Source organism: Bacidia gigantensis (assembly GCF_019456465.1).
Source record: "Bacidia gigantensis strain McMullin 20006 chromosome Unknown contig_255, whole genome shotgun sequence".
In the NCBI taxonomy this organism is placed as follows: Eukaryota; Fungi; Ascomycota; class Lecanoromycetes; order Lecanorales; family Ramalinaceae; genus Bacidia; species Bacidia gigantensis.
In genome coordinates, this window is record NW_025408605.1 from 1,288,645 (window position 1) to 1,302,586 (window position 13,942).

The 13,942-nt window shown below is 48.0% G+C and overlaps 4 protein-coding genes across 4 annotated transcripts; 2 read left to right on the forward strand and 2 right to left on the reverse strand.

The window, feature by feature from the left end:
- Nucleotides 1–141: 141 nt before the first annotated feature.
- KY384_007131 (uncharacterized protein) lies at nt 142–5,269 on the reverse strand (the record flags this gene model as incomplete). The annotated part of the gene is made up of 5 exons (XM_044815623.1): nt 142–1,349; nt 1,441–2,651; nt 2,704–4,453; nt 4,504–4,897; nt 4,955–5,269. The coding sequence occupies 5 exons, from the start codon at nt 5,267–5,269 to the stop codon at nt 142–144; spliced, it is 4,878 nt and encodes a 1,625-aa protein (XP_044667497.1).
- Nucleotides 5,270–5,521: 252 nt separating this feature from the next.
- Nucleotides 5,522–8,018, forward strand: RAD15 (DNA-dependent ATPase of the nucleotide excision repair factor 4 complex; the record flags this gene model as incomplete). The annotated part of the gene is made up of 3 exons (XM_044815624.1): nt 5,522–5,538; nt 5,594–6,167; nt 6,219–8,018. The coding sequence occupies 3 exons, from the start codon at nt 5,522–5,524 to the stop codon at nt 8,016–8,018; spliced, it is 2,391 nt and encodes a 796-aa protein (XP_044667498.1).
- Nucleotides 8,019–9,073: 1,055 nt separating this feature from the next.
- KY384_007133 (uncharacterized protein) lies at nt 9,074–11,889 on the reverse strand (the record flags this gene model as incomplete). Its single annotated transcript, XM_044815625.1, has 3 exons — nt 9,074–11,210; nt 11,259–11,368; nt 11,419–11,889. 3 exons carry the CDS (start codon nt 11,887–11,889, stop codon nt 9,074–9,076), a joined length of 2,718 nt encoding a protein of 905 aa, XP_044667499.1.
- Nucleotides 11,890–12,148: 259 nt separating this feature from the next.
- KY384_007134 (uncharacterized protein) lies at nt 12,149–13,888 on the forward strand (the record flags this gene model as incomplete). Its single annotated transcript, XM_044815626.1, has 2 exons — nt 12,149–12,203; nt 12,405–13,888. The coding sequence occupies 2 exons, from the start codon at nt 12,149–12,151 to the stop codon at nt 13,886–13,888; spliced, it is 1,539 nt and encodes a 512-aa protein (XP_044667500.1).
- Nucleotides 13,889–13,942: the final 54 nt, after the last annotated feature.

The following is a 13,942-nucleotide window of genomic DNA, read 5'->3' on the forward strand; positions in this document are numbered from 1 at the left end:
GCACAAGCATATGAGTTGTGAAGTAGTCTCTTGAGATATGTAGCACTCACAATACCCAGTCCTGTAAACTTGATGCATAGCTGAGATTTCCAATCAATGCATCATTTTGTCATATGTATCCATCCTTACGTGAAGCGTCAACTATGAATAAGCAAACGTATTCCGGCAAAGCGGGCAGCTGCTCGAATTGCTGCTCTTGAACCATCGGAACAGACATCCAGCATGGAAGCGATTCTTACACGTCGGACACTCCTTCTTCGGTAGCGTCTTGTCACTACCTACAACCGAGTAACAGATCGAACACTCCGTCTGACCCTTCATTGCTGCAGTCACGTTTCGCCTCCATGCCAATAGACAATCTATTAGCGCGTTGCTGCCGCCATCTGAAATAGTGAGCTGGCCCTGCGCATTGCGTATCCAAGACTGCCATTTGTTCTCTGCAACGCCGACACGTTGGACACCGGAAACCTCGGCACGAGCGAGTGGGTAGGACGTTGGTAGACGGACGGAGATAGAGGAAATTCTATCATCGACAGGGACCGCAGCAGTAATCTCGCGCGTCGGGTGGGAGACCTTGACAGTGAGGGAAGTATCCGTAGTATCCTCTTGCTGTGAGGCCCATTCTTTGACAGCGGATAGCTCCAAAGAAATGATTTGAGGGGAGATGTGTTTCTCGGTCCAGGTTTGCACGGCGAGGTTGGTTTGGCGTGTAGTGTTGTCCCGCCACCAGGCTTTCGCGAGAGAGGGTAGATGGACGAGGGATAAGTAGTATAGGTGGATCAAAAGCCAATGAAGATCGGCTTCTCTATCGAAAAACATGTGGTCTGGGTCATATTCCCCGAACCTGTGTTTTGAACCGTCGATCGGCTTATGGCGAGAGGAAATCAAAACATCGACAGCAACGCTTAGCAAGTCTTGCACGTATTGACCCTCTTGTAGATTCTTAACGTAGTCTGATTGTAAGGCGTTGCTAGCCGTAGTCCAATGGTCGAAGATCAATTTCCAGCTTAATAGAAAACCCCACCATGACGATGGGAGTGCACGCTTGAGATCTGCTGCAGCAAGCTCGTCTGGGTCAGGGACAGCTAACACCAACGAAAGAAGCTCGTCGGGTAGCTTCGCCACAAGTGTCGTATCTAGCGCTTTGTCTAAGGAGATCTGCTCCTGTCTGGAAGGTATTGCTTTGTGTAGAATTTTATATGCTCCTATCTGAAGTGGCTCTGATTCCGATGCCAATACCGGATACAAGCTTTCTGCATCGTTGGATAATTCTCTCTCAAAATAGACCAGCTGTCTACCGAGCATACGATCAATGATGTGTCTCGCTAGATGTGAATGGTCCGGTAGATCTGGCCAGAATAAGCACGAGAATTATAGTATACATAACGTGAGAGATTGAATCACATGATGTGAAGTGGGGCGAGAGATTGCAAGTCATACCTTTCATTTTGTGAACAAGTTGCAGTATAGAATCGGAAAGAGCCAATCGACTTTCATTCCACTCGTCAATTAGATCATCGTTAGCTTGCTCCACCCATTCCTTCTGGAACAGGCTTAGCAACCGTAGCAAGGCAGCCACGAGAGGGATGGTCTCGTCAGATACCGTACCTTGCAAAAGGTGCCCAATTCGAACGAGTAAGTCTCCCCAAAAGGAGCCATATATCTCAGAGATTGGTACTAGAGCATCTTGTAAGCATTGAAGGATACCAGTCTGAATGTGAACTGAGACTCTTGGTAGCTCCTCTATGACGTGCTTCACGAAAAATACAAGGCGCTGCTTTGGAATGTCATTCATCAATCCATTCTCGAGAATCTCATTGTTCTGAAGCGAATTGAGCAGTACTACAAGCTGAAGAGCTCTGGCTTGCTCCTTAGCAAAGTCGAGGTCTGTCATCTTTGCGAGCACCTCATTGAGGATATGTGTGGTATCCGAGCTGATCGGGGCGGACCGAATAGCAGCAGCAGCCTTGAATATATCTTGTGTTTTCAACGCATCTTTGATCTGAGAGCGATGGAAGTCTTCGATTTGACCATGCTTATCGAAAGCAACGGTCGAGACATTCGAAAAGGCTCTACTAAAGAAGTACGAAGCCGACGAACTACCAGCTGACCCATCGAATAGTTGCTTTTGGACAGATTTATGAATGCCTGAATTTGAAGATTTGTCCAACCAGTCAGCTAATAGATCCTGAACCTGAAATATGAGACCACTGGGTGCGAGCTCCATATCGGCTATAGACGCTGTCCAGAGAGGCACAGAGTCTTGAATGGTTACATTAACACTTGCAAGTTCTCTAAAGAACGCCAGATGCGCAGCATTGGTGATTCGGATTTCTTCGCTTGCATGCGTATAGAAGTCGCCTGCCTGACACATTTGAACTACGTAGTAGGCTAGTCTAAATGCGAGGGAATATCCCTGGGCATCACGCGCGACAGTCGTGTCCTTTGTGTCGTTGGACTTGATCAGTGCGATGGCAAGGCCTGAAGGTGCTGTGGCTATCAAGGCTGGATTTGGACGTGCTGCAAGAAAGGGAGCAAGTGCAACGGCCCACTGAGACTGGCTTGGCAGAAGTTCTGCAATAAGGACGTCCTTATGGTTGGCTGAGGCATGCTGGAAGAGTTTTTGGGCCTGGTCAGTAAGCGAAATTACACTGTGAGCTGTCAGTGACCTCTGATTACCAAATAGTATAGCGAGATACACACGACAAAGAGTCCGCCGCGATCTCATCAAAGGCTCGTTGAATGATGCTGATACTTGGGTTTACCAGTCCATCCCGCCCTTCAATGATAGGTATCGCTGACTGTAGCACACCAGCAAGGGCTGCTGCTCGCTTCTTCGAAGCTTCATCTGCAGTATCGACGAGATAGAGTAGCCTTGAAACCAATACAGATCCCTTATGTGACGTCGCATATGCTTTCAGATGTCCGATAGAGGATTTCTGGAGAATCTCTAGCCCGTGTAGGCTGGTCTGCTGCTGCGAATTGATAGTAAGACTCTGTGTGAGCGATGACAATATTTCATCTGTCAAGTGCATGGGTGCCTCAGGATTTGCGAACGCTTTGGTGACCAAGGTCCAGTCGCTTGCTGAATCGTGATCGAGAGCTTGCTGCAAGCTTTGTAGAACGACGGACTGCAGCATTTCATTTGAAGCAATAGTAGAGAAGGACAAAAAGCATTCCAAAGCTGCGGTCTTCTGAGGCGACTGAGGTGCTTGTACGACCGCTTCAAGGGATCTATGATATCCAAGATCCACATCACACGTGTCACGTAGGAGATCAAGAACGTGGACTAGATGTTTTGCCGATGGCGAGAGGGTCAGGGAGGGAACATCCACATTACCAAAATGCTCGAGAAGACTCCTAATTGATTTATTTGAAGCGATCATTGTTGATAAAAGGTGAAGAGCAGAGACAATCGTAGATGCGGCGCCATAAGGCTTCCCATTCCTGTTACGTAGGACTGAGACTGCTGCTCCGAGTTCAGACTGCAAACAAGATTGCAAACATTCAGATGTGCTAAGCTTAGCAGAAAATTTTACTTCTTGAGTGAGCAAAGACATGAGAGTATACCAACGGGAAGTTTCATTGGCAAGCGAATCTTGAGACTTTGTATAATCCTTTGATTGCTCGGGATGGGACACTTTGAGATCCTCTATAATCTGTGAAGATATGGTTTCCAGCTGCTTTACGAGTAGACTCTCGTCTTTTTCCAGGATCAATAAGCAAGCCTCAAGACACAGCTGTTGAGGCTGCGACCCAGTCATTGACCAGGAGCCCAGGCCTGCCGAAGGTTTAATGTAGTGCGCGAGTAGTGGAGCAAGATACGACTCGACGAAAGATGGGCTGCTACTATCATCCAGCGAGATGGAAATACGCTGCGATGCAGCCAGGTATGCCGCCCACGCTGCATCAGAATTTAAACGTTGCTCATCCCGATTAATGACACCCTCGTGCAGTGCGTCTAGGATAACGAAATGCGAGGCGGCCTGGTCTTTCGTGTCTTCTGGAAGGTCAGGATGAGTTCTCTCCTGTAAGAGCTCATTCGGCAGGTGCTTTACAAGCTCCTCGATAAACCTCCAGAAGCCCGGAGATCCACCTCGAGATCCTTTACGTAGGAAGTATGAAAGCCGGTTTTTGGCAGACTTCTTGGCTGTTCCACTATAGTTATCTGTCCACACAGATGGGGCTTTCAATGAAAGTTGGACTAAACTATTGGCATAGTCGTAAGCAGATCCAGTCTGATCGCTATGTAATGCGGAAGTCAAAACATTCGAACTCAGTACTCGAGGATCGAGAGCTTCTTTTCGCCGGTCAAGACATGTAATTAACAATTTGTAGATTGAGCGGCGCACGAAGGGGTCAGAGAATGATGCAAGTTTCCAGAGTTCAGGACTATTGAGGATCGCGTTGATTTCGAGATTGCTCTTCGCAGTATCGGCATCAGGCAGAGTCTCTGGAAGGCTTCAGCAACCATAAACGTCGCTAGATCTGATATATGCCTACCAATTAAAGTCATCAGCATGGCAATAACTGCTCCGAGGGCCCTGGTATATTTTGACATAGCGTCGTCAGATGTTGTCGTTCGCTCATCGCTCAGCGTATTTGGTGATTCATTCATGATTATATTACTAGTGTACGTAGCAATATCTACTTGATAGAGCCTCCAAATGCTGAGATACTTCTCCTCGGAAGGGAATACATGCTTGAATGAATCCTGGGCGGCTCGACTGACAGACTTGTCATTGTCGTAGATACCTGCCAACCAGGGGCCGACAAGCTGCGACAAATGTCGGGCGATACGCTTACCATATGATATAGCAATATATCCTTGAACAGTATGAGCCAGTAGTCGGACTCGGCGGGAGTTTTCTATAGAAGTGCGGGGATACACCTTTATCTGTAGCAACAACTCATGTTACTTTCTCTTCGATCAGGCTCTTCCAAGAAGACGCACCCAGGCCTCTAGGATTGCCTCCTCATACCCAAGTTCATGATCTTGCGGCATTTGAATATATTGCTGTATCTCTTCCAGAGCCTTGGCCTTGGTAGTGCTGTCTTTCTTCTGCAAATTCTTGAATGCAACCACCAGATTTGGATCAGAGATTGCATTGAGGTCTGGGGGCTCGTAGACATGAGATAGGACAGATTGGGCAACACCACCAAAGCTAGAGGCACTGGCATCTTGTAAAGATCTATCTGGGAGGCTCCCAAATGCGCCGGAGACAGCTCTGCTGGAGGACGCCTGCGATTTGAAGCCTTTTTTGTTCATTTTGAAGAACAGACGGCAGCAGAACCTTGTGACAATTGGCTGGTGAATATGTAAAACCAATGATTATGGAATCCCTAATAAAAACCGCGGAATGCGTCATCACTGGGGATCTTATCTTATCTTAGCCCTTGCATTAGCGCCGAATGTGATGAAGAGGAAGCGTGCCCTCGGTGAGTCAAACTTGAATCATCATCCACGCAAGCTACGCATTAATTGCTTTAGAGGGTCGAGATTTCTTCATATTTGGACACCATGAAGTTCAATATCGAGTATGTAGGCCGTCGTGATGACAAATGTCCAAGAATATTGATCTTATCATGATAGGGATCTGCCTATACTGTTCCCATATCCGCGTATATACCCCGAGCAGTATGCCTATATGTGTGATCTCAAGAGGACCCTGGACGCAGGTGGACACTGCGTCCTGGAAATGCCGTCAGGAACTGGAAAAACAGTCTCCCTGCTTTCTTTAATTGTAGCTTATCAAATGTATTATCCTGAACATCGAAAATTGATCTACTGTTCACGTACCATGTCCGAAATTGAGAAAGCTTTAGCGGAGTTGAAAGCCCTAATGAAGTATCGAGCAGATCAACTAGGTGAGGAAGAGGATTTTAGAGGCTTAGGATTGACCAGTAGAAAAAATTTGTGCCTTCATCCTTCTGTAAAACGAGAGAAGAGCGGTTCCGTTGTTGACGCCAGATGTCGAAGCTTGACAGCGGGCTTCGTAAAGGAAAAGAAAGAGAGGGGTGAAGATGTCGATGTCTGCATCTATCATGACAACTTAGATCTTCTTGAACCTCATAATCTCGTTCCTCCAGGAGTCTTCACCCTCGACGGTATGCTTAAGTATGGTGAGCAGCATAAACAGTGTCCTTACTTCTCTTGCCGGCGGATGGTAAATCGAATGTCCGGTTCCTGTCATCCTACAAAATACTGATATATCTAGATGTCTTTCTGCAACGTAATAATCTATTCTTATCATTACCTCCTTGACCCGAAGATTGCAGAAAGAGTCAGCAAAGAGCTATCTAAAGACTGCATAGTTGTCTTTGACGAAGCTCACAACATTGACAATGTATGCATAGAGTCTTTGAGTATCGATTTGACCGAGGACTCGTTGCGAAAAGCGACTCGAGGCGCCAACAACCTTGAGAAACAGATCACTGAAATGCGATCTTCAGATGCCGAGAAGCTACAAAGCGAATACTCAAAATTAGTGGAAGGTCTCAGGGGTGCAGACGAAGCTCGAGAGGAGGGTGCTTTCATGTCGAATCCAGTACTCCCAGATGACCTACTCCAAGAGGCCGTTCCGGGAAACATAAGAAGAGCGGAACATTTTGTAGCGTTTCTCAAGCGCTTCGTCGAGTATTTGAAAACACGCATGAAAGTGCTTCATGTCATTTCAGAGACCCCGCCGTCCTTTCTACAGCATCTGAAAGAGCTCACCTTCATCGAAAAAAAACCCCTCCGATTCTGTGCTGAACGACTCACCTCTCTAGTGCGCACCCTTGAACTTACAAACATTGAGGACTATCAGCCTTTACAAGAAGTAGCTACGTTCGCCACTCTTGCTGCAACCTACGACAAAGGCTTCCTGTTGATTCTTGAGCCTTACGAATCCGAAAGTGCTACCGTACCGAATCCTATCCTTCATTTCACTTGTCTCGACGCCGCTATTGCTATCAAACCTGTATTCGATCGTTTCTCTTCCGTTATCATAACTTCAGGGACCATATCCCCCCTGGAAATGTATCCTAAGATGCTCGGGTTTACGACCGTTGTGCAAGAATCTTACAGTATGACTCTCGCTCGACGCTCTTTCCTTCCCATGATCGTCACTAGAGGCTCTGATCAATCCGCTATATCATCCGGATTCCAAATCCGCAATGAGCCCGGTGTTGTACGAAATTACGGCGCACTACTAATGGAGTTCAGCAAAATCACTCCAGATGGCATTGTCGTGTTCTTTCCCTCATATCTCTACATGGAAAGTATCATAAGCATGTGGCAAGGAATGGGTACGCTGGACGAAATCTGGAAATACAAGCTGATCCTGGTCGAGACCCCTGACTCGCAAGAGACCTCCTTAGCGCTTGAGACATATCGCACAGCTTGCTGCAATGGCCGAGGTGCTATACTTCTCTGCGTCGCTCGAGGCAAAGTCAGCGAAGGCATCGACTTTGATCACCACTATGGACGTACAGTGCTGTGCATAGGCGTGCCCTTTCAGTACACAGAATCCCGCATCTTAAAAGCTCGTCTCGAATTCCTTCGTGAGACCTATCGTATTCGAGAGAATGACTTCCTTTCTTTCGACGCGATGCGTCACGCCGCACAATGCCTGGGTCGAGTACTTCGAGGGAAGGATGATTACGGAGTAATGGTGTTAGCAGATAGGAGGTTTCAGAAGAAGCGATCACAGCTGCCCAAGTGGATCAATCAAGCCTTACTAGAGAGTGATACAGGCCTGAGTACCGACATGGCAACTGCTAGTGCGAAGAAGTTCTTGAGGACGATGGCGCAGCCGTTTAGTGGCAAAGACCAGGATGGAATATCTACGTGGAGCTTAAAGGATCTACAGAAGCATGTGGACAAGATGCAAGATGAAAAGATTCGAGAATTGCAGAATGGGAAGATGGAGGTTGACGAAGATGCAACGAATGGGCATGCAAATGGCCTCAACGGTATTGATGAGTATGATGACGACGACATTGATGACGCTGCATTGATGGAAATGGATGCCTGATTGGAAAAATTAAGCCTCGTGTTCGGGGTGAGAGCAAAATGTGTTCTATAATGTACATATATTTTCTTGTCAATATTTTGATCTCGGGGTGGGAGCTTTCGGCTTGTGAAACATTCCTCGCCAAGTGACCACCATCTCACCTTCATACACATCGCACCCAACTCAAGAACCCTCGCATGCCGTGAAATGATTATTCATCTAACCAAGAAAGCGTAGGGTATCTTATGTGTGGTGTCTGTCGCACGATTTCGCCACGTTTACCAAAATCTGGCCTGAGCGTCCTAACTAGGCACCCACAAATAGCATTCACATAAGTATGCATGTCCACCATTAATCGCAACCTCATTCTCACAGCACATTTTCATACCTCTAAAAACAACATGAAGATCCCCATAGAATCCTCCTCTTCTGAACCCAAATCCCCACCAACTGATCCCTCCCCACTTCTCTCCCTTCCCACCGAAATCCACACCATCCTCCTCCCTCAACTCCCATACCCCGATCTGCTCGCACTGAAGCACACGCATCCTCACTTCCACTCTCTGGTCGACTGTCAATCACGCACCCAGAAAATAGAAGCAAAAGTCAATTGGTTGATCTCGCGACACGAGCGCCACCTCCCTTGTCCGGACGGCAAATGCATCCTCAAGACTGATGAGATGTTTTGTCGAAACCTGCAGGTCCGGGAGATCATGGAGGCACGAAGACATCATGCAGAGTGCAAAGATGGACTGGGGGGATGTGAGGTAGTCGTTGGGCAGACTTGTGGAGGTCTCAGGAACATGCGGTGGCGAAAGGGGAGGTTTTTGAAATTGAAGGTTAGAAAGCTGGTGAAGGTGGTGATCAAGTCTGCCATTTGCTGGGCAGCTTTGGCGCTGGTGGTAAGTTTTGGGCTTAATTTGTGGTTGCTTTCTCTCTTCACCGCGAGAAAAGCGCTCTGGTGGGCAAGGGCACATTGACAGCTGTGAAACATTTGCGAACAGAACTGCACCAAGAGAAAGGATGCATTTGGCAAAGAAACGTTCGCTTTTACTGGAGTATCTTATCAAACATCTCTACTCAACACATATAATACCTTCAAGAGCTTGCAGAGCTCGCATGCCCTCACCTTCAAAGTTCCCCACCACCCTTTCACATTCTGCCCGAAGGCTCTCTTCTCCGAGATGCGCCCTGTTCTGGATCCATTGCTCGACGGTCAATTTCTTCTCTGGGCTTGTCAATGCACCTATATTGGCACTGCTACCAAAGGCAAAAGGAATGTTCTCCTTATGGACACCCGGAGATCCGTGAAAAATTCGCTCTAGATCGGCTGCTGTCCATGGCACGGTTGACTGCAGCCTTGAGAACGTATTCTTAGAGGGTGAGCACGTCGGTGTTGAAGTGGCCAAAGGGATGCGAGTCGGCTGCAATTTCGAAGCTGATGCTAGCTCAAGCGGAGGACGCAGAGCAGATGGACGGGATGAAGGAGGTTGGTTTTCCGCGTCTGAGGACTGTGGCGAAACGGCAGGCGTCAATTCCTTTGGAGCTGGTGGTGAGCTAGGTGCCTCCAGCACAGCAGGTATCAGAGAAGGATCCCTTTCCGCCGCTTTGACTTTGATGGCACCCTTCTTGCTCTTGGCTGTCTTTTTTGGAGCAGCCCTTGCCGGTTTTGTTGGTATGGTGGCCCTCTTCTGGTCTGCAATCTTGTTCATCATGTTGGAATGGTCAGTCACCTCAACCTCAAGTGCCGATTGTCCCCTTTCAACGTTTGCATTGCTGATTTCGACGTTCTCTGCTTGAAGGTTTTGTTCTTTCTTTCTTCGGGCTGGTTGCACCTTCATCCCTTTCTTTCCTCTCTTACTTGGAGCTCTGTTTTCCCCGTCACCATCTCCTTGAGTAGCAACACTGGCGTCCGTCTCATGACCAGAGTCATCTCTTAGAGTCTGCGTGTCATCAAGAGAAATATGTGAATCGTGTTCTATGGACACACGTGGTTTAGGGGCTGGCCTCTGTCGCGAATTCTGGCTGCTCTGTGGCTCTTTCTGTGTTGGTGCGGTTCTAGACACGTCGTTTTCGATTGTCACAGGTTGCACGTCTACATCTTGCTTAAGTACTGCTTCTGTTGCTTGCGTCGTAAGCTTTGCCGCTGTCTTCTTCCCTGTCTTTTTGCCAGTCGTTCTCTTTGCAGGGAGCTCGTCAAGCCCGAAGTCATCTGGAGGCTCCGAGAATCTTTCATCATTGACGTCTTCAAAGGTAGCAGTTGGTGGAGGTTGACTCAGATCAAATTCCAACGAAGGTTCTTGCACTGGAACAGTGCTTGCTCTTGTTGTCCTCCGTGTTGGCGCGACGGACGCTGCCACTTTCTTTGAGCCGGGTTTGGTGCGCGTTAGTCGTCGCCCTTTTGATGATTGTCCATTACCCATTTCGACCTCCATTTCTTCATCAGTCAAAGGTTTCTCAAGATCAAGCTCTAGTGCTGCGTCTATCTCGTCATCATCCGGTATCGCCATGCGCAGCGAAGCTTTAGATGCCGCGGACATTGCGGATGTTTTTCGTGGCGCTGATGTGCCTCGCTTCTTTCCACCTTTCTTTGACTTCTTATAAGCCTCCGGCAAGGACGCAGGATCAGGCTCAACATCGGTCATCTGGATGTCCTGATCCGTTATCTGTGAAGTCGGCTCGAAAGCGTGGTGGGTAGTTGTAACGCTACTTCTTGTTCTGGTGGTTCTACGTTTGGAAGGTGGAGGCTGTGATTCGGCGCCCTGCTCCATTATTGCCTCCTTGTTCTCGGTGCTAATTTGCTGGCTCTTCCGCTTTTTCCCATTCGGTATTGACTCTGGACTTTGATCGATCTTGACAGAAAAGTCATCGTCTTCGGGCTCCAGATGGCTGGTCGCTAGATTAGTCTCCTCAACATTTCTGTCAGGTGCCATTTTCTTGCTAGCGGCTTTTCTACCCTTGGTGCCCTTCTTGCTACCCTTTTTGATATTCGCTTTCGGAGTTGGCGCAGCCGTTTGGGATGTGCTCTCGTCTAGAGCCAATTCAATTTCTGCAATTGATGGTGCTTCTGACGCGACGGTGAAATTAGATTGTGTTGACATGCGTGAGGCTTTGGACCCTCGCTCCTTCTTCTTCCGTTTTCCACTCTGAGGTTTTGCCGTGACAACTGATTTGAAAAACAAACAATCCGGCGAGCGCCGTTCGTGTTCCTCACTGTTAATATCAGCACCAATGAAGACTATTGACTAATGTTTGACCTACTAAGGATTGTCTTTCGGCTCCCATCCATCAAGACCGAGACTGCAGTAGGAACATCGAACGTAATCGTCGCTCTCCGGGGATGGACAGTAATGCCAGCCGGCATCAACAAGCTACACAATCTTTAGCGGGATAGCCCACAGTGGCAATTGGGATTGTCTACTTTTTGGATCTTGCAAAGCCAGCCTCTTTTGCTTTCGTGGGGCCATCCGCAAGAGAAGGTCGCCATACGAGCTTGGATTATTTCCTCGGACGCTGGGTTCGGCACATCTTGTTCGCCATTCTCAATTGCTCTCTCTACTGAAGCTATTGCAGCCCAGCCACAGCTTTTCGCATGCGCAAGATGCTCATCAAGAGGGTCATCGGTTGCTTCCCATTGATCGATGTTGGTCTCGCAAAGATAGCAGGTTACATTATCCGGATTAGAAGAGCTTGGTTGGTAGTAGAAGCCGGCTTGCGCAAGCTGCGAGATGTCAACTCGGTTTTTAGTGTGGAGTTTGAGCCTTACTCGAGGTGGAGAAGGATTCTTATGAGGCCACTTGAGCTTTTTGGTCCCTTTGGGATCGGACGCTCTCTTCTTTGTAGCAGGATGGGTTGCATTGAAAGATGCAAGTCGAGCAGCGTAGCTTTCCATTATGAGTAAGCGCGTGTCCTCTCTGTCGAGAGCAAGTTGATTGGAGATTATCAAGCATCCAATATCGTCTACGAAGTCATTGATGACTGCGCAATGCCCACTCAACGTTGGCAATCGACGTGATTCTGTCCATTATTTACTCGCGAAATCCGCGTAAATACCAAAGTCTTGGCGTGCTGAGACTTCCGCAACTCGGTCTGGGCTCTTTGCCCACGGGATTCTCGTGCATTGAGGAACGTACCAGTTGCCTATTGCCAGCATGGCAGTCGTTCCTGCCTTGCAGTCATCGTCAATCGTACGCAGACCTGCTACAGGTCTGTTATGGATTGCGGACTGGTTAAAGCTACGCAACACGAGCTTCAGCATTCGCCATAATCCTACTCTATGCCTGGTTTGAGCGCAGAATGTACTTAAGCTTGGCTTCTGTAAGACGCCGTCCGGCTTAATGCAGCAATGTAGAGCTGACAATCTCGGCATCTAGTTACGAACAGGATGTCAGCGATTGACCATTTCAGGCCTTGGGTTTGCTGCAGTCGAATGGCATACTCGGACTGTGTTCACGAAGATAAACAATTCTGCGAGATGGGCTTCTACCAAGCCTCCAGTCCCACCGGAAGAAAGAGGAAAAGACGGCAATCAGGCACCACTACCGGACTCTGCTTCTCCAGAAAGTTCTTTTTCACCGCATCCTCCAGGCCGCTCTCCCAGCCCAAACCAACAGAATTCTACCAGACCTATCGAGCTGCCACCTGATTGGGATGAGAACCCTGACTACAACATATCAGCATTTGCTGACCTTCCTTCCTCAAATTTTGGTGTCAATCAGCATATCGTGATCAATCAAGAATTTAAGGAAGCTCTACGACAGATTCTTTGGCAATTCAAAGCGCCCATTCGGTATGCCTTCGCCTATGGGTCTGGGGTCTTTCCTCAAACGGCTTCGAGACACCCTAAGCCGACAGCTGCGCACCCTGATCCTAGCCCTGCTATATCCAAGGTTCAAGGTGGCAATGGCAAAATGATAGACTTCATCTTTGGTGTTTCTTATACGCAGCATTGGCATTCGCTAAACCTGCACCAGCACAGGAATCATTATTCTCTGTTGGGCTCTCTTGGCTCTTCGGCAGTGTCACATGTACAGGACAAGTGGGGAGCTGGAGTTTACTTCAATCCATTCATTACCATCAATGGCACACTTATTAAATACGGTGTGGTGAATCTCGACACTCTGTACCGAGACCTTTCCCAGTGGGACACACTCTACCTGGCGGGACGATTACAGAAACCTGTCAAGATATTACGTGATGACCCACGAGTCAGGCTTGCGAACCAAGTCAACCTTATCTCAGCTGTACGAACAGCACTCCTTCTCCTCCCCCCAAAATTCACCGAAGAAGATTTGTACAAGACTATAGCAGGCTTCTCTTATCTAGGAGATCCGCGCATGTCTTTAGGAGCAGAGAATCTGAACAAAGTTACCAACATAGTTCGTCACCAACTGGTGAATTTCCGTCGCCTGTACGCGCCTCTAATTGAAAACCTCCCCAATGTCTCATTTCAAGACTCGCGTTGTACGTCTCCTTCTTGGATGGAAGATGATGAGACAAGTGCAAAGCTTGAACAAGATATGGATCCCCAGAAGCGCGGTAATATGGTGAGACGACTGCCAAAGTCGTTTCGCGAGAAAATATATTTCCAATATCAATCCAAGTATCAAATACCGGGAGCAGAGTTCACCAAGATGATGGAACAGTCAAGTGACGACGATCCGTCACGAGTGAAGCGCAGTCTGGGTGGACAATTCGAGCGAAGAATTGCCGGTGAGGAGCAGATTTCATTGACTCAAGAAGTGAGCACTGCCTTGAAGAGCATCACTAGTTGGCCAAGTTATGGTCAAACCGCCAAAGCATTGTTGACGTCAGGTTTTGGAAGATCGTGGAGATACGTCTCGGAAAAAAGACAAAAGAATAGAGAAGGTCTTATTGACGGGACGACATGAACTGCTTGAAAAGTATCATTTCAATGACTCACTGCAGAGGCCGGTGCAGTGACC